The sequence below is a fragment of the Anabrus simplex genome, chromosome 3, assembly GCF_040414725.1.
Source record: "Anabrus simplex isolate iqAnaSimp1 chromosome 3, ASM4041472v1, whole genome shotgun sequence".
Classification (NCBI taxonomy): Eukaryota; Metazoa; Arthropoda; class Insecta; order Orthoptera; family Tettigoniidae; genus Anabrus; species Anabrus simplex.
In genome coordinates, this window is record NC_090267.1 from 81,242,594 (window position 1) to 81,263,461 (window position 20,868).

General features: G+C 38.0%; 1 protein-coding gene across 3 annotated transcripts in view; it reads right to left on the bottom strand.

Moving 5' to 3' along the window:
- Positions 1-20,868, bottom strand: part of Scm (Polycomb protein Scm) — a 478,066-nt gene that overhangs the window by 303,486 nt on the left and 153,712 nt on the right. For all 3 annotated transcript variants that reach the window (XM_067142594.2, XM_067142591.2, XM_067142593.2), the window contains one exon: positions 2,514-2,652. In XM_067142594.2, the coding sequence (XP_066998695.1) occupies positions 2,514-2,652 (139 nt within the window). The remainder of the gene's footprint in view (positions 1-2,513; positions 2,653-20,868) is intronic.

The following is a 20,868-nucleotide window of genomic DNA, read 5'->3' on the forward strand; positions in this document are numbered from 1 at the left end:
GACCACTATCTGATCTGTAGTGAACTAAGTATCTCTAGGCCTAGGATAGAGAAAGTGAAATCTGTCTGCAAACGAATAATGGCAGAAAATCTCCAGGACGAGGAAATTAGACAGAAGTACACGGACATGATTAGTGAGAAGTTTCGAACAGTAGACAGTAAAAAGGTTCAGGATATAGAAAGAGAATGGGTGGCATACAGGGATGCTGTAGTAGAAACAGCAAAGGAATGCCTAGGGACAACTGTGTGTAAAGATGGGAAAAGGCGAACATCTTAGTGGAATGATGAAGTGAGAGCAGCTTGTGAACGTGAAAAGAAGGCTTATCAGAAATGGCTCCAAACAAGGCCCGAAGCAGATAGGAAATTGTACATAGATGAAAGAAACAGAGCGAAACAAATAGTTGTTGATTGCAAAAAGAAGTCACGGGAAGGTTTTGGTAATAACCTGGAAAGGCTAGGTCAAGCAGCAGGGAAACCTTTCTGGACAGTAATAAAGAAACTTAGGAAGGGAGGGAAAATGGAAATGAACAGTGTTCCGAGTAATTCAGGTGAACTCATAATAGATCCCAGGGAATCACTGGACAGGTGGAGGGAATATTTTGAACATCTTCTCAACATAAAAGGAAATCTTCCTGGTGGTGTTGCGAACAGCCAAGCTCATGAGGAGGAGGAAAATGATGTTGGTGAAATTACACTTGAGGAAGTGGAAAGGATGGTAAATAAACTCCATTGTCATAAAGCAGCAGGAATAGATGAAATTCGACCTGAAATGGTGAAGTATAGTGGGAAGGCAGGGATGAAATGGCTTCATAGAGTAGTAAGAGTAGCATGGAGTGTTAGTATTGGACAAAAGCAGTAATTGCACCTATCTATAAGCAAGGGAACAGGAACGATTGTAACAACTACGGAGGTATCTCATTAATTAGTATAGCAGGCAAAGTATTCACTGCCATCTTGGAAGGGAGGGTGCGATCAGTAGTTGAGAGGAAGTTGGATGAAAACCAGCGTGGTTTCAGACCACAGAGGGGCTGTCAGGATCAGATTTTCAGTATGCGCCAGGTAATCAAAAAATGCTACGAGAGGAATAGGCAGTTGTGCTTATGTTTCGTAGATCTAGAGAAAGCATATGACAGGGTACCAAGGGAAAAGATGTTCGCTATACTGGGGGACTATGGAATTAAAGGTTCATTATTAAAATCAATCAAAGGTATTTATGTTGACAATTGGGCTTCAGTGAGAATTGATGATAGAATGAGTTCTTGGTTCAGGGTACTTACAGGGGTTAGACAAAGCTGTAATCTTTCACCTTTGCTGTTCGTAGTTTACATGGATCATCTACTGTAAGGTATAAATTGGCAGGGAGGGATTCAGTGAAGTGGAAATGTAGTAAGCAGTCTGGCCTATGCTGACGACTTGGTCTTAATGGCAGATTGTGCCGAAAGCCTGCAGTCTAATATCTTGGAACTTGAAAATAGGTGCCATGAGTATGGAATGAAAATTAGCCTTTCGAAAACTAAAGTGATGTCGGTAGGTAAGAAATTCAACAGAATTGAATATCAGATGGGTGATACAAAGCTAGAATAGGTAGATAATTTCAAGTATTTAGGTTGTGTGTTCTCCCAGGATGGTAATATAATAAGAGAAATTGAATCAAGGTGTAGTAAAGCTAATGCAGTGAGCTCGCAGTTGCAATCAACAATATTCTGTAAGAAGGATGTCAGGTCCCAGACGAAACTATCTTTACATCGTACTGTTTCCAGACGAACTTTGCTTTACGGGAGTGAAAGCTGGGTGGACTCAGGATATCTTATTCATAAGTTAGAAGTAACAGACATGAAAGTAGCGAGAATGATTGCTGGTACAACAGGTGGAAACAATGGCAGGAAGGTACTCAGAATGAGGAAATAAAGGCTAAGTTAGGAATGAACTCTATGGATGAAGCTGTACGCATTAAGCGGCTTCGGTGGTGGGGTCATTGACGCGAATGGAAGAGGATAGGTTACCTAGGAGAATAATAGACTCTGCTATGGAGGGTAAGAGAAGTAGAGGGAGATCAAGACGACGATGGTTAGACTCGGTTTATAACGATTTAAAGATAAGAGGTATAGAACTAAATGAGGCCACTGCACTAGTTGCAAATAGAGGATTGTGGCGAAGTTTAGTAAATTCACAAAAGCTTGCAGACTGAACGCTGAAAGGCATAACAGTCTATAATCATAATGTAAAAAATGCACTTCCTTGTTACTGTGGACATGACTGATACAGAAATACCATTCTTTAAAAATTCTGGGCAATGTACAGACAAAACTCTTATTTTATATATATATATATATATATAGATTTAGTAGCACACTTAACATGTTCTTTTTCCTTGTCCCCTGAAGAAACGTCTTAATGAGGTTTTACTGTATTTTTAAGAGAACGCCGATGTGTTTCCTTGGTCCTGCAGAATTGCAAACCCCTGCAATAAGTTGTCCTGCCACTGAATTGCGCTAAACCACATCAGAGACTTACCTCTCTTCTGTTCAGCTTGTTCTTTCTTAGTATGCTTGTTGAGGCAGAAAGTGCTGCAGAAATCCTTTGTGGTAGCATCCTGCATCTCCAGACGTACAGGAGTACCACGAATTACATTGTCACACTGCAAACATGCTCCCTGAAACAGCAATAGTTCATAAAATAATGAATCTCAAGTCTATTATAACTTACAATCACACCATCTTAACTGTGTATCCATATAAGAGTTAACATGCTGATACTGCAAACATGTTAGTGGTATTAATGTGACAGACAAAAAATTATGACGACTTAATGTCAGTAGCTAGCTGATTAAACACACGGTAACTATATTTGAAAGATTATTTATCAAGAGTGCCAATAGGTCTGCAAGAAAAGAGTATGATAGAGAAATAAGGGGAAAGAGACCAGTGGGCAGACCTAGAGTAAAATGGACAGACTTAGTGAAGAAGGATGTAGAGAGGAGAGAGGTCAGGATTGGGAGTGGATTGTGAACGAACAATGGTTCATGGACCAAGCAAAATGGGAGGGCTCGTATACCACACCTGGGAAACTGGAGTTGGTCAAGATGATGATGATGCCGAGATACACAAATCAGTGCAGGGAAAGCATCAAAGATTGTTTGTTCCAGAGAAAGAGATATAAAAACCATGGATGTTATAGAAATAAAGGCTTTCATCGGATTACTGTACCTAGCAGGGGCCTATAGAGAAAACAGGAAGAATCTCCAGGAACTCTGGGGGAGTAATTGTGATGGAATCGAAAAATGCAGCCTTGTAATGAATATTAAAAGGTTTTTAAGACTCTGATGTGTTGCATATGTTTCGATGATCGTGATACTAGAGCAGCAACAAAAGTAGAAGGTTGGCTTGCTCCAAAACGTGATACGTAATACGCATGCCACCGCTTTTGTGCACAACTACCAGAACTCTTATAATATACAGAAAACACAACAACTGACAAAATGCTTCACGGTTTTTGTGGTAGATGCCCTTTTCGACAGTTCTTACCATTAAAAGTTAGAAACTTCACTATCTTCCGTACTGAACTGGAATTACAGTAAATTGAAAATGTTAAGGATCCACATTTTCAATACAATGGCAATTTCAATCAATCAATCAATCAATCAATCAATCAATCAATCAATCAATCAATCAACCAATCAATCAATCAATCAATACTGATCTGCATTTAGGGCAGTCGCCCAGGTGGCAGATTCCCTATCTCTTGTTTTCCTAGCATTTTCTTAATGATTTCAAAGAAATTGGAAATTCATTGAACATCTCCCTTGGTAAGTTATCCAATCCCTAACTCCCCTTCCTATAAATGAATATTTGTCCCAATTTGTCCTCTTAATTTGAATTTTATCTTCATAGTGTGATCTTTCCTACTTTTAAAGACGCCACTCAAACTTCTTCGTCTACTAATGTCATGTTAAACCATCTCTCCGCTGACAGCTCAGAACATACCACTTATAATACCAATATAAATGGTCTGTTATTGGACATTATAAATTTTCCAGCTAACTAATTCCTGGTTGCCAGCGTTTCGCCCTTGTGTGTTAGGTTGGGCTCATCATTTGGTACCTAGCACACCTACCAAGACGCTGACTAGTGCATACCGAGGAGGCCACTGCGTAGGCTACTTGGAGCCATCGGCAGTGCCAATGCACTATGAGAGACTTTATCTCTTTACCAAAAATTGATGCCTGCTTGGCCATGGCCCTATGGGAATCAACATCTATATTAACATACCACTTAGTAGAGCAGCTCGTCTTCTTTCTCTCAGTTCTTCCCAGCCCAAACTTTGCAACATTTTTGTAACGCTACTCTTTTGTCGGAAACACCCAGAACAAATCAAGCTGTTTTTCTTTGGATTTTTTCCAGTTCTTGAAACAAGTAATCCTGGTGAGGATCCCATACACTGGAAACATACTCTAGTTGGGGTCTTACCAGAGACTTATATGCCCTCTCCTTTACATCTGTACCCTTTATTTACAATCATATTTATGTGATTACCCCAATGAAGATCATTTCTTATATTAACACCTAAGTACTTACAATGATCCCCAAAAGGAACTTTCACCCCATCAATGCAGTAATTAAAACTGAGAGGACTTTTCCTATTTGTGAAACTCACAACCTGATTTTTATCCCAGTTTATCATCATACCATTGCCTACTGTCCATCTCACAACATTATCGAGGTCATTTTGCAGTTGCTCGCAATCTTGTAACTAATTTATTAATCTGTACAGAATAACATCATCTGCGAAAAGCCTTATCTCTAATTCCACTTCTTTACACATATCATTGATATATATAAGAAAACATATAGGTCCAATAATACTGCCTTGAGGAATTCCCCTCTTAATTATTACAAGGACAGATAAAGCTTCCCCTACTCTAATTCTCTGAGTTCTATTTTCTAGAAACAGAGCCACCCATTCAGTCACTCTTTAGTCAAGTCCAATTGCACTCATTTTTGCCAGTAGTCTCCCCTAATCTACCCTGTCAAATGCCTTAGACCGGTCAATCATGATACACTCCAATAGGAATGTACAGAACTAGCACCGACAGAGCGCACTGCTGTTTTAGTGGGTAAGCGCAATGCGCTCTTCATTTATCTCCTGTGTACTCATGCCGCTAAATATTCACGAATTTAAGTTGCTTAAATTGTTATTTTCCTGACTATGTCGAACTGTTGCAGTGTTCCTCTTTGAAAATATCAGGGAAGCCCATTTTCGTTTTACCAGTTTCCACAAAATATTGAAATGAGGAAGAAATGGTTACATGCTATTAGAAGGAAAAACTTTGGTGAGAAGAATCTGACCGAAAGTATTAAAGGGTGTTCCCGTTATTTTCAACCCGGTGACTTCACAAAAATTTTGTTGGACAAGTCCGATTTACGAAGGGAAATAATTCCTATTTTCTACCGATAAACTGATTAGGCATTTTGATAACAACTGCCGAATTTATGCGTTTGAATTTAAAGGTGAGAGAGCAAGATTAAAACCGGGCGCTGTTCCAAAGCTTTTTCCGTCGACCACGAACACAACGAAAACAGTGAAGGGGCCATACACCAGAAATTTGCCTGATTACCACGATAAGCCTACAATATTGGAATATCCAGAAATAACCTCCTTTGAAGTACGGGAAGAAATCGTGAATATAGCCGAAGAAGTGAATGTTACATTTGTGACTCCCATTTTCAAAGACACCAGCACTCAAAAATTTCTACAGGTAATTTGGTTGTTGAGCAAGCAATGCGTAATCGTGATGCCATATTGCTTTATACAGGGTTTGTAGACGTCCAGCATCGTAATTTGGTGTTTGCTGTTCTGGGAGAAAACAGATATAATTTACAGATATTCCCTCCCGAACCCAGACTGTGTTTCTTCTTGACTGTTATGAAGCTAAGGACAACAAATCTAACGCTGCATTTTAGAATTTCAACCTTTTATAAACAAAACAAACTTTCCACTGAAAAGTCTGTATCCAACATAACACAATGATTTGTAGTTAGAAACAGGTGTTCCATCTATTTCCGATTTTTTAAATGCGAAATAATCCATCAGATGCAAATTTGTGATAGTGATCTTCACCTTATGGCCGATGGTCAAATATTCAAAGGAACCCGCACTGGGAAACTCAAGAATATTCACATGCCTTTGGTGGTGGACAGAGGCTGTATCTGCAGTTTCATGTAAGCCATCAACCTTAAAAAATACATGAATCGAAGTCTATAAGCAAGGGGAGCAAGTGGATGTTTAAATATCTATTTATGATTTAAGTCTTGTGGAGGTACATTTATATATTTATCAATGTACAATACTCAAGTAATTGTTATCTTAAGGAAAAGGCATGCTGACTCCTATTCATTATTTGGATAATAAAGAGTGTTAGAATTTTCTAATTACCGCTTCTATCAAACCAGTTATTAATTTTGCAAACATGTCTTATATAATCAGAAAGAATGCTTTCCCAAAGCTCACATACAATGCATGTCAAACTGACTGGCCTGTAATTTTCAGCTTTATCCCTTTCAGACCGTGTACGTACAATTGTGCGGGTTCGTATTTTATTTATATTTGAGCTTATTTGATGTTTTCTTGGCGCTAGACCGGACTGCAGTGCTTGTGCGGGACACATAGCACGTACTTCAGCTGTTTTTATTTAGTACTTGACCACCAGGGGGCAGGAAGAAGAGTTTAAAAATACAGTTCATTAGCAATATGGCGGGAAGCAGTAATGCCTAAAGTAAGTATTTATTTATTGCATTCATATTAATCTAGAAACTTTACTGAATATGAGAATATAATCAATGAAGTGTGTAGATTGTGTAGCAAACGTAAATTGTGAACTTACAACATCGTACGTAATACCATGAGGTTTTGAATGTTGATACGCACATATGTGCGGGCTAGGTTTCCTTACAGGCAATGCATGCAGGAGTGCTGGGTGCTTTCACAAAAAGGACTGTGAAAGAAAAACTCGTACTCTACATGAGAAATGTAATGTATAAGATTTTATTTGTTTAAAACCGTTCCACACTGTAAAATAGAACATTTGATCATGTACATGTGCATATTCACATGTACTGAGCTGAATTTTTTAATTTTTTTATTTTTTGCAAGTAGTGAATGAAGTCCTGACATGCACAATTGTGTGGGTCCTGTTTTTCAGCCGATAGTTCTTATTTTGTAAAATAAACTGTAAAAACATGCATGCAATTGAGAGCATTTTAGTAAGTTTTTGATGTTTTGACACCTCCACATTTCTTTCAGGTCTGACGACAAGCTGCTGCTGCCAAAAGGGCAGTAAGAGCAAAACTCCTCCTCAATGTAGTAAATGTAATGTTTACTTGTGTTTGAACGAAGATTTAACTGTTTTAAATTATTCCCCACTGTAAAATAGAACATTTGATCATATACCTATGTATATTCACATGCAATGAGGTAATTTTTCTTTTTTGTAAGTAGTGAAGTAAGTCCTGACACGCACAATTGTGCGGGTGCTTCTTTTCAGATGTTAATTTTTATTTTGTAGAATAAACTAAAATATATGTATTTAAGAGCATTTTAGTCAGTTTTTGATGTACAAACAAAAATTCACACAGCCAGTTTTCTTTCAGGTCTGAAAGGGTTATGCCTATCACCCTTTCCTTTATATACAGGGGCTATTATGGCTTATCAACTCCAGCTGCTTTCCTAGTTTTCAAATTTTGTAACTGTAAATGTCACTGCTGTCATAGGTTAATTTTAATACTTCTTTAGTATTAGTCACTTCCTCTATCTGGACATTATCCCTGTAACCAACTGGCTGAATATTTATGCCTTTTGAAGATCCTCACATACACACTCCCCTTGTTCATTAATTATTCCTGGAATGTCCTCCTTGGAACCTGTTTCTGCCTTAAAATACCTATACATACCCTTCCATTTTTCATTAATATTTGTATGACTGCCAATTATGCTTGCCATCATGTTATCCTTAGCTTCCTTCTTTGCTAGATTCAATTTCCTAGCAAGTTCCTTCAATTTCTCCTTACTTCCACAGCCATTTCTAACTCTATTTCTTTCGAATCTGCACCTCCTTCTTAGGGTGATTCTCCACGAGCAGGTAAAACGCCACTGTTCGCCAGCTACAAACCCGCTTGCGGAACAGAACTATAGGGTATTTGTGGAGTTGTCTACACGGGCGTTTTGCACGCCGCAGGTGGACGCGTCCATGAGCGGGCAGGCGGGTCTAACGCCAGCAGAGGCGTTATTCCCGCTAGCAGCAGAACAGTGAATCATACTCCACATGGCGGCGGTGAGCAGATCTTTTTTTATTTTTTTATTGCTACTTGCTTTACGTCACACCGACACAGATAGGTCTTATGGCGACAATGGGACAGGAAAGGGCTAGGAGTGGGAAGGAAGCGGCTGTGGCCTTAAATAAGGTACAGCCCCAGCATTTGCCTGGTGTGAAAATGGGAAACCACGGAAAACCATTTTCAGGGCTGCCGACAATGGGGTTCGAACCTACTATCTCCCGAATACTGGATACTGGCCGCACTTAAGCGACTGCAGCTATCGAGCTCGGTAGTGAGCAGATCATCCGCCTCTGTCACACGACAGGAACTGCCTGAAGTATAGTATATTCTTGAATAGCAGATGTACTCAAGGCTTCGCTACGGAATTCTACATTGTATACAGAATTATAGGTTAGCTAGTGTACACGTTGCGAGCAATATTGTATTAAATTCCATAGCTCTTAACGTTACCCTAGAAACGCGACGGGAAAGTCACCAAACGTCTTTTCTCATATGAAGACTGGGTTAGGGAATATTCATTGTAACGGTAGGCCCGCTTGCCTACCACCAGTCACAATCAAGTTGGGGAGCATTATAATGGCAGACACTCAATCTCCACCTGCCTTTTTACATCCTCAGAAAGACCATTTTCCCAGCTGAAATGAACATAGCTCATTACAATGATGTCAGTACGAATGACACGATTAAAAACAATGTTTTTACATGAAATACTCACAAATGAAAAACCACGCATTTTCTCACTTGAACAGTACTTCGCTTCCAATCTAACAATCCAAATTTTCAGAGCTGGAATGACCAAGCCACAGACAGCCGTGATCCGTCAACACTCTTAGTCTTTTTTTTGGCCCGGGGGGGGAGGGGGATTCGAATAGTGGAGAGTCCCAGGGCAAAAACTATGCCATTTTACTATTCTGTTTCCTAGGAATACACGATGAATTGGAAAATCTCAATTCACTACACTGGCGGGGGAAGAAACTATCTGACTTGGAGGCAAATTCTTCCTCAAAGCCAGAGGAGAAATCCCCTTTTCACTGCCAATTTGGAGTAAAATGAATATAGATTTAATAAAAATGAAGCGGAAGCAGCTTTCCTTAAGAAACGTCTCTTTTCACGGTTGAATTTTGAATTATTTACTGAATTGTGGTGCTATAATTTGGAGTAGGCCAATTTTATAATTCTGACCAGGTCATACTACTACTAAGTGAGCCTCTTCCTTAAATGTACACACTACTCATTCAAAACAGTGCGTCAGAGTATGGATCGCATAGCTGAAATACCTTGATGAACCACTATGTTACGTACTAGCAGTATCAGGAAATGCATGAACCAGAGGAATTGAATGCTAAAGAAGAAAGTTTTCTAACTCCCCTGCTATTTCCTGCCAATATTCAGTCAGGCTGTTATACTCTGTACGCAGGAGTAATTCCATCTATCGGAGTTAAGTGGCAGCATAAGAGACAAAGAACATCACAACAAACAATGGTCAATATAATGTTATTGTTGATGAATGTTATGCGCTTTTGATATTGTAGGCCTTCACATTTTGTTTTCTTCCGACTCTAAAATACCACTCTTATCATAGTCAGTATGATAAAACTGAATAAAACATAAAGGTAAGTGTGTATTCTGCCCGAAGGCAGGACCGACCTCCGCAGAAGCGTGCCTGAGCCGAAGTTTGCGTACGGTAGGGTGGCCAATTCCTTTCTGCTTCTCCATTCCCTTACAACCCACCAACAGCGCTTGGCAACCTATCCAAACCTTGACTACGCCCAATGTTGCTTAACTTCGGAGATCTCAAGGGATCCTGTGTTTCAACACGGCTACGGCCGTTGGCAATTGTATTCTTTCTAACTTTTGTTATGCAGTACTTTACGATAGGACCAATAACTTATTGTAGGTGTTTAAAAAATAAATTTTAGGTGCCTTCCCCTAAACTGCAATTTCATCCAGGGTGTTTATTCCCCGTCTCTATGTACCCATTTTCTCCTGGTTCGGCGATGATATGATGATTGATGTTTGTTGTTTAAAGGGGCCTAACATTGAGGTCATCGGCCCCTAAACTTAAAGAGTCCAAAATTCTCCACTGAGCAGAATTCAAAGCGTGAGGGCGAAGAATGAATGGATGGACAGATATGAATTTAAAACGATCAGTGGATCCGACCCACAATATCTCGCATGCACAGAAGGTGGCATAAAACAATAGTATTACTGACCAACGAACTGCTTCTATAGCACGATGCTGAATCGATTATGCTTATAGTAGAAACGGGTATAAAATCCAGGTTATCAGCCCCTCATAATGGTATTTATCGCTAGGAAAGTAGAACCATGCTATGTGTAACGTTGCGGTACTGATCAAAAGTAGCGTAGACTCGTGGTATTCTACACATATGGTACTATTCACAGGTAGAGTAATGCGCACATGTAACATAGACCTATGGTGTTTCGCACATTGCGGCGCTATATACAGGCAACGCAAACCTATGGCGTTCTTCACATTAGTGGACTAACCACAGGGACTCGTACTATACCGTGGAATTTCTCACATAGTGGGAACTGAGCATAGATAAGGCAGAACCATGGTGTCGCTAACCCCATGGTGTCGCTCATATAAGGATACGAATCACAGGTACTGTAGGACCCACATTCTGATTCACACACTGTCGCTACTAATCACAAACCTATTGCGTACGGTACCTAAAATAGTCGTACTACGCGCAAGTAAATGCGGCCCATGGTGTTACTTGCGTGATGGTACTAATTACAAGTAGTCTCATGGTTCTAATTGGATCATCCCTTGGTCGCCCCTTTTAGTCGCCTCTTACAAAAGGCAGGGGATACTGTGGGTGTATTCTTCCTCTGCATCCCCTATCCACAGGGGGGTTTTGTGTTTGGTCCGCGAAGGTATTTTATTTCCCTCAAGTCCGCCGACAAGTCGGTTAGGACCCCCCTATCCGCCACCTGGGACTCGCCACTTGGGAGGATCACCTCTCCCCCTGCTAAGCCAGCGTAGTAGGTTCATGGGGCGTTGATAAGGACTTAGCAACAAAAATACAAATTCATAAATGTCTCTGTTATCATAGCCAGTACGGTAAACATGTATGAGACATAAATGATCGGAAATGTCATTCTATATAACTTTGGTTATGTAATCTTATCGATAAGACTTCTAATAATATAAATATTTGAGAATTAAATTTCAGGCCTTCCCCTAAACTACCATTTCACACGTTTAGTAATATGCACCTTGATAAGTTCAACAGCTCATCGAATGAAGCAACTGACATTATATAATATTGAAAAAACATTTCCGGATAGATCCTCTGTTCGCAAAACGTTAAATGAAATTGTCCAGTGGCGAGCCTATTCGATAACACAGGGTGAGTCCATCAACGTCTTTTCTTACCAGGTTTCTTTTCTAATATTGCTAATAACTGTAGATGAACAGCTCCAACAACACAACCTATTTGTACGACATCCATCATTATAGTATGGCAGGTTTATCGCTGGTGGAGAATGGCTGCGCATGTTGTCAGCGTTTTTGGCGCTGTTTACAGGCGTCAGTTCAACCGTTCGTGTAGTATAGGGGAAAAGTTTGAGCGGTCAGACGGGCTAACAGCGGCGTTTTATCTGCTCATGGAGAATCAGCCTTAGTCTCTTTATTTCTCTATTATAATAAGGTGGGTCTTTACCATTCCTTACCACCTTTAAAGGTACAAACCTGTTTTCACATTCCTCAACATTTGCTTTAAACCCATCCCAGAGTCTGTTTACATTTTTATTTACCTTTTTCTACTGATCATAGTTACTTTTTAGAAACTGCCTCATGCCTGCTTTATCAGTCATATGGTACTGCCTAATAGTCCTACTTTTAAGACCTTTCTTTCTATCACATTTATTTTTAACTACGACAAAAACAGCTTCATGATCACTAATGCCATCTATTACTTTGGTTTCTCTATAGAGCTCATCTGGTTTTACAGCACCACATCCAGGATATTTTTCCCTCTAGTTGGTTCCATCACTTTCTGAATCAGCTGCCCTTCCCATATTAGCTTATTTGCCATTTGTTGGTCATGCTTCCTGTCATTCGCATTTCCTTCCCAATTGACATTCGACAGAGCTCAATAACTGCAGTCGCTGAACTGCGGCCAGTACCCAGTATTCAGGAGATAGTAGGTTCGAACCCCACTGTCGGCAGCCCTGAAGATTGTTTTCCGTGGTTTCCCCATTTTCACTCCAGGCAAATACTGGGGCTGTACCTTAATTGAGGCCACGGCCGCTCTCTTCCCACTCCTAGTCCTTTCCTGACCCATTGTCGCAATAAGACCTATCCGTGTTGGTGCGACGTAAAGCAACTTGCTTGAACTGACATTTGGTAAATTCAGATCTTCCACTACAATCACATTTCTTTCCATGTCATTTCCCACATAGCTGATTATCGTATCAAATAATTCTGAATCCGTGTCAGCGCTACCCTTTCCCGGTCTGTGCACTCCAAAGACATGAAGTTGCGTATTATCTTTACACCTAGAATTTCTTTTTTCTTATCTTTAACTTTTTCGTAACATACAGATTCTTCTTTCACCAGAATGAAAAACTCCTCCTCCCACCATTCCTATCCTATCTCTACGATACACTCTCGAGTGATATACTAACAATTTGTATTGAAAAGGTGGATCAAAATAACCAACAAATTGTTAGTATATCATAGCATAGTTCAATACAGGTCTAATAATGAGATTAGTTACATGTAACACTCTCGAGTTCCGTGAGAAAATTTACGCATCCATTATATCATTTCTCAGCCATGATTCAACTCCTATTACAATATCTGGTAAATATATATCTATTAAATTACTTAATTCTATTCTTATCTTTACAATACTTCTGCAGTTCAACACTAACATTTTTATGTCATCCTTACTTGACTTCCAGATCTCTGTACCCTTATCGCCGCTCCCTAGACAACCCCATTTCCCTGAATGTACCTCCCTATTACCCTTCCAAACAAATTTCCTAACTTACATGTACCACTGCGGTTTAAGTGAAGGCCATCTGAGAGCAGATCCCTATCTCCTATCCAATTTAATGATAGGTACTAGTTTCTACGCTCATTGCGCATCGTCATCAGCCAATGAATCAATTGAGCAAATCACAACTAATCAAAAAAACAATGTAAAACATATGACAAGCACCATACTCTCATCATTTTGTCCCACAAGTTTAACTTGTTACTATTTAACATTTGTCTTTGTAGGTGTTTGTCATTTGTTTTATATTGTTTTTTGATTAGTTGTGATTTGCTCAATTGGATGGTCATATGCCAAATCGAACTAAGTGCCAAAAGAAATACACTGAGAAATTAAGGCTCAAAGTTACAGTTAAATTGAAAATTCTGCTGTTGACTCTGTTTTCTAATATTTTGTACCAACAATTTACACAGTTATACTTTTCTTGTTATACTTTCGGGAACCATGCAGCACATTTCCATTCCGAATTACGTTACTTTTTCCAGATGATCAGGATATGGTTGGTCCATTTTGGCATACAAAGTATTTTGATTTATTCTTAATTCACATTTAGACATTACAAACAAAGATGAATGAACAAATAAAAGTTAACAAAATACAACTGATACCCCTGGTAAAATAAAATCCATGTACCAGTACCATTTCAAATTAAACTGCATATGAATACCCTTGAAAATCATACTTCATGCAGATTCAATACCGATTTCCTCACGGGTTCAAAAGTAGTGATGTTTTGTACACTAGCATTTGTGAATCATTTCATAAAATGAATGATATATTGGAGGGACTTATTTCAGTGGACTTCTCACACCTTTACGCTTGTCTTCACTCAGAGGTCTACCCTTTGTGTAGAGTATTGGAAGATCAAGTTCACCAAGGTTTGTTGGTCTGCCCTTTAGTCTTTTATTGAAGTATTCATAGTCCTTGTTGTGAGTGTATTTTTAATCCATTATGCCAGGCTTACCTTTCGTAAATCTCATTTCTTTGATCTTAAGCTATTCAACTTTGTCAGCTGAATCTTTCTTTTTATGGTTAACAAGATGTTGCTGCAAAATTTCAGTGCATTTAAAATCTTCTGTTTCCATTACACTTACTTCAAAAGCATTTTTCCTTACTCTTGCACATGAAATTATGTCATGCCACTGTGATGGAGCATAGACCTCCAAGTCATACTTAAGCTTCCTCTCTATATCTCCAAATGCACTGTCGTTAGGTAGGTAAAAATGTCCTTATTCAGCGAAATTGTGGATAACTTCTTTAATGCTTATCTCTGAAGACTGGACCACAAATATCCAGAAGCAAGCCATCTTGAAATTTCTGTTCTGACCACCGCAGCTGTCCGACCATGCTATTATCGTTTCTGAACACAACCTTCTTCTTTAACTTTCTCAAGAAATAGCCCGTACATTAAACTCAAATTTAGATTAGTATTCAAGTACTTCTTATCTGAATCTTTCCTGGTGTAGTGGCTATAAACTGCAAGGAAGCTTTCAATGTGTTCTCTAATAAGGTCTACAGTACTGGAGGTACTTTATGTGGTTCATGCACCCTCATTGGTCTTGTATTGTACCTGTCTTAGCCTCCAGCAGTGCCCTATGAATTTTATCTCTATTTACTTGCAATCTCTTCATAAACATGTCTTTGCATACCTCAGCATCCCCATGAACGTCTGAAGTATTTTCGGCTGAGATTTCTTGAAGAAATGCCTACATTTTTCACTCACCTGCAGCTGACACCGTAGCATTTTATAGAGCCAATAATCAGTGCTGTTAGTGTAGTCCAAGAATTACAGTTGTAAAACTGACCAAAAAATGCTCTATTGTCTTTCGACACTTTAGTACGACACTTCTTTAAACATTTACACTCATAATCTATGAAGTGTTTTTCAGGAACTAGTCTTCCTTTCACAGTTGTGTATGCCGTTCCTTTGGCTCTGTTGACGCTCCTAACATTCTTTTCCCACTTTGCAGAGTTGCCTTTCTTGTTTCTAATGGGACTGAATGTGGGGGTTCTCCATTCTCTTCTTCCTTTTGTCCATTTCTGTTCAATTTTCCCTTTCTCTGTTGGTTAATTTCTTTTTCTTCTTTGTGCTACATTGTTCTTCATCTGTATTTGGCTCTGAAAAAGTTACAGAAAAATACCTGTAAGCGATACAATTTTGCACTGGAAATATTCGCCAAACCGGACCAACTCCAAATACATCACAGCGACCATTGGAAACATATGCCAAAGTGAACCAACTCCAAAGAGTGTACCCCTACGACCTCCACTCATGAACTCGCAGAAGTAATAAAAATAAACTATTTATCTTTGGATACAATGAATTGAGTATGGTAACAATGGCTCTCAGAACAAGCTATGACTCTCGAGTATAAATGCGCGAAAAGCATGGTCTGTTTTGGCAAACGAAGAGCTGTTCTTACTAACCTCAAAATAAACTAAATATATTTAATGTAAAAATATTGCAAAACTTGCCTCCACTCATACATTCTTCCCATTCCTCAGTGTCAAACAGGTCTGAGGAGCCAGAACTTAAGTCACTCTGGATATCTGCTGTTATTTCTGCAATGTTTCTGAATGAAATCAAATGCCTCGCTCGTGGACCATTTTCTTCCAAAGCCATCTTCTTTTCGTGTTTGGTTCACTCTGGCAGAATGAAATCAGTATAACCAACCTTATGCCACAACAACTTTGTGATGTCACTTCCTCCCGGTTCATGGTAATTTTAGACCACTTTGGCACAAGAAAGATATTACTATCTACATTCATGTTATACCAGTTTACGGAAAAATCTGATTTTGGCGCTTGGTTCAATTTGGCATGTGACCATCCAATTGATTCACTGGCTGATGATGACGTGCAATGAGCTTTGAAACTAGTACCAATCTTGTTTAAATGACATATGATCTAACTGCCATCAATAAATTGTCATTGTACTGAAAAGGTGGATCCTTAACATTTTCAATTTACAGTTCTCACCATCGAAACCAAACAAACATGAAATAAAAATTTACACTCTACTTTATTCAAGAATGTTTTATTCCTAAAATTTGGAAATTTACTGTGGGAGACAATCTTAAGGGCCTTTCCCGTTTAGTAACAAGCCAGCTGAAGTAGTTAAAACGATTGGCTGAACCCTTATTTGGTTCAGGTTGCAACATAACAACATTCTACAAGAACTTCATTCAATGAAAAAGGAAATATGGAGCACGTTTTATACCATGGATGCCATGATCACTCAAGACTGGAAACAATCAAATTATGAGCTACGACATGTCATGATACCATTTGCGGTACATAGCTTCCATCACAGAACATGTGACAATAGGAAACATCATGATCCGCAGGAGGGCTATGTGTCGGGTGTGCAACAATCGTGATCGCCATCACCTCCAGGAATGTGGAAAAACAGTGGCGTCCTTGACCAAATTTTGTAGTGACTAACGCAGAGAACTACATGTGGTATTCTAAGCGAACATTTATTCAAATTATTGGCTGCATTAAATTAAATTATAACTGCGGATAATTGGTTCGGTGACCTGGATCTTATCGAGGAACTAAAACAGAAAAAAACTGCCCTTTATTAGTACTCCGAAAGAAAAAAAATAGACAGCTGCACCACAGTTTGTTGCAACCAAAGGTAGACAACAATATACTAGTATGTTTGGCTTCAATAAAGGAACTACCTGAGGGCTGTTTTCCCCAAATGAGTTTAAACTAGGTTTATTTTAATCTGGCTTAAGTCTGAGTTTACACTAACATTCATTGGTTTAAACTTTGTATCAAGTTTAAACTTGGTGCACAGTTAAACCTTCTATATTGTAGGTTTAAACTGCTGTTTATATTCAACCTTCTTGATGGGTTAGTTTTGACTACCAGTACTGCAGTACTTAAATAGAAAAGATACTAAAATTAGAACGTAGTATTAGCATTAGAAAAATGGAAGAATAAGTCTGGTTAATTTTGATGTGCAAGTGAGGTTAAGAAGGTGCATTCCAACAAAAATTTATAATTTTGGAAAATCGGATGTAACGGAGTTTTTGATGGATTTATAATTCATAAGCGAACAGCAAGGAAGGATTCATTTAAAATGTCAACTACACGAAATAATGCTATTTCGCTAGAAACAATGATTCTGGTTGCTTTAAAATATTATGCAGTAGGCATTTTTCTCATTAACATTGGGGACCACAGGCCCTAAATTGCAGTCTCATAATATTATATGAAATACTATTGGTGGTATGAATACTGTAATGTGAAGCATAAAAATATTCCTATATAAATGTTGTAATACATCCGTCTGCTCGTATCTGGTTTGATGGCTGAGATCATTAAAGAGTCAGGTTTGCATCATCCGAAAGCGTGAATAGACGGTTCGAATCCAGTTGGTCAGAAATATTCTTACCATCAGAATGTTGGCCGGCACGGTAGGAGAGGTGGTGGTACAATTTATCACTAGATTATATATTTATGGGATCAGAAAAATAATAAAGTGTCTCATGCTTGCTAGTAAACTAGCAATAAATTATAGTTAAGAATATTTCATCATAACTATTGCCAGCACACCAGCAATAGAAATATTAATGCTATCGAAAGATGAGTATTATGCATACCTAAATACCGCGAACTTTGTTATGTTATAAACGAAAATAGAATCATGTAATACATCTCCAAATAATACATCCTCAGTGGTCTGTCTGCTGGATCCGAGGTTTGTGAGATTGATCCTGGCCGAAGGCGATGGATTTTAATAGGAGATAGCATGCTTCGAATTTGTTTCCTTGAAATTCACATAAATGTTGATTTTCTGAGGAAAGAAATATTGCTAAAAGACCAGGATTTTAATATTTAAACGTTCTTGTGTGTTCCGTAAGACAATATAGACATCAAAAACGCGTATTAGGCCCACGGTACTTGTTTATGGTAAAGCATGTTAGAGGGAAATAAGAAAAAGAAGTGTGTTCCAAGAAATAACAATGGGTAAAATTATACGACACAACACTTCGCACAAATGTAAACAATTTATTTATCAGTAAAGCTAATATCCCGCCGATTTTTTCTTGATTCACTACATACCAAAGAGAATAAGTACGATAGCTTTAATTCGCCACAAACAGCTGATATTAATACAAAAATATCGGTCATTGAATTACTTGGCTCTGATTGGCCAATTCCAATCGACCATGCCTTCGATTATTCTTTCAGTACAGCCAACAGTAGCGCAGACTTGACATCATTAGTTTAAACAAAACAAGTGTCAGAAATTGGTGGAGAAAATGGACGCAGGTTGAAACTAGGTACTAAAGTTAAATGGGTTTAATTTATACCAGGTTTAACTTAATTTGGAGAAAATGGCCCTTAGTGTCATACATCGGAAGACAACACAGGAATGTCATTCTTGTGTCCACACTTCATGATGATAAATCAATCGATCCTGATTCTGGAAAGAAAAACAAGCCAAACATAATTACGAAGGTTATGCCAAAAAGCTTTTAGAAGTCGTAAACCGTAATTCTGAGGACAATGGGATTATTTTCACTTGAAAGAGCGACGTTTTTCAACCTTGGAACATGCACGCGCAACCCCTCCTAGCGGTAGTTCCTCCACAGCGAGGGAAGAAAGCACAGGCAGTGCTGAGTCAGACACGGTGCAAGATGGATCTGTTGCGCTTTTGTTTTACAATTTAAAGAAGTATTGTCCTAATACACCATATCAAAGAGTAAAGAGAAATATTATAAAAATGATCAATACATAAAATTTTGGTTGAACTGAATGAGAATACTATATAAATTTAGGATCTTCAAGTTTTTCTTTTCTTCTTTTTGCTCCTTAAATGACCACATGCTAGTCTATACATGTATATCATCGACGTATCTCAACCATGTAATTAATCCATCTATTTTATCCACTATTTTATAATATTCAATGTAATCCATGAATATGTTAGATAAAAATACCTGAAGCAGGCGAACCCATTGCTAGGCCTTTAGACTGTTTGTAAATTTTGCTGTCAAAAATGAAATAGTTATTTTCCAAAGTAAATTCTATGTAATGTTAAAAATTCTTCAACTTCCACCTTACTTAATTTGCTGTGTTGCATTAAATTCTCTCTTACTATTTTTATAGATACTATTGTTATTATCGAAGAACAAAAGGTTAAACCTGATGGTATATTAGAGTATTTAAATACTTTGGATAAACAAGTGCATTTTACGATGGAATCTGAAAATGGTAGGACTTTAAATTATTTAGATTTAACAGTTACTAGAAATTCTGGTCATTTTGATTTTCAAATTTTCAGAAAAGCCACTCAACCAGATACCATTATAAGAAATGACTCCAATCATCCAGGTCAACATAAAAAGGTGACATTTTACAGTTTTATTAATAGAGCTATGAACATACCTATGTCTAAGAAGAATCATAATAGAGAGATAAATATAATCCATCAAATTGCTCATAGCAATGGATATTCCAAAAGATTTATTAATAGAATGATAAGTAAAGTGAAAAATGAACCTAAAACAACTTTAATTAAAGAGCAAAAAGAGAAAAAGAAATTTGCAGTTCTACTTTTCAAAATAAGCATTCTTATCAACTGGCTAAAATTTTCAGGAAAATGAACATCAATGTCACATATAAAACAGATAATAATACTAATAAGATAATTTTCAATTCAGATAAGATAGAGAATAAATGTATATTCAATAAATCAGGAATTTACAAATTAACATGCCAAACATGTAAACAAGGATACATAGGACAGTCTGGTAGAAGTTTGGCTATAAGGTACAAAGAACATGTTAATGCGGTTAAACATAAAAGATATTCGGCAATGGGAGAACATATGATTGAAATGAATCATAAATTTACAGACACTTCCAATGAGATGAAATTATTACTTTCAGCCAAAAAGGGAAAATTAATGAATGTTTTGGAAAATTTAGAAATTTACCTTACACAAAAAAATAATTTTGAATCAAGTTTCAATGAGAGAAGTGCAGAAGATAACCCACTGTATACACTACCATATGATCATTTAAGGAGCAAAAGGAAGAAAAGAAGAAAAACTTGAAGATCCTAAATTTATATAGTACTAGCGCTTTGCCCGCAGCTTCGCTCGTGTCATAGTTATGTCCCATTATATTATTTTATTTTCCATTTTCTTTTGAAGTCCACTGAACCAACCTTATGCGTTCATAGACTTTTGTACGAAATGCAAAACATGAACGTAAATGATGTGTCTTCCCGTCCCAGCTTCGGCCGGAACTGAAAAGTTTCACGTGTGCTCCGAGTTCGCTGTTAAATGAAATTCTCTTGTAATAACAGTAGCTTCTATTATTTTTTAACCCTGTCACACGTAATCTAGTGCCATTGCACAACATACGTGGTTTGAGGTTACGTTACAACATTACACGTGCACCTACTTTCAAACGAAGTTTGTGAGATGGGAATCCTGGAGGATTAAGAGTATTTAGGAATTCTACTGGATAACTGACAGCATCG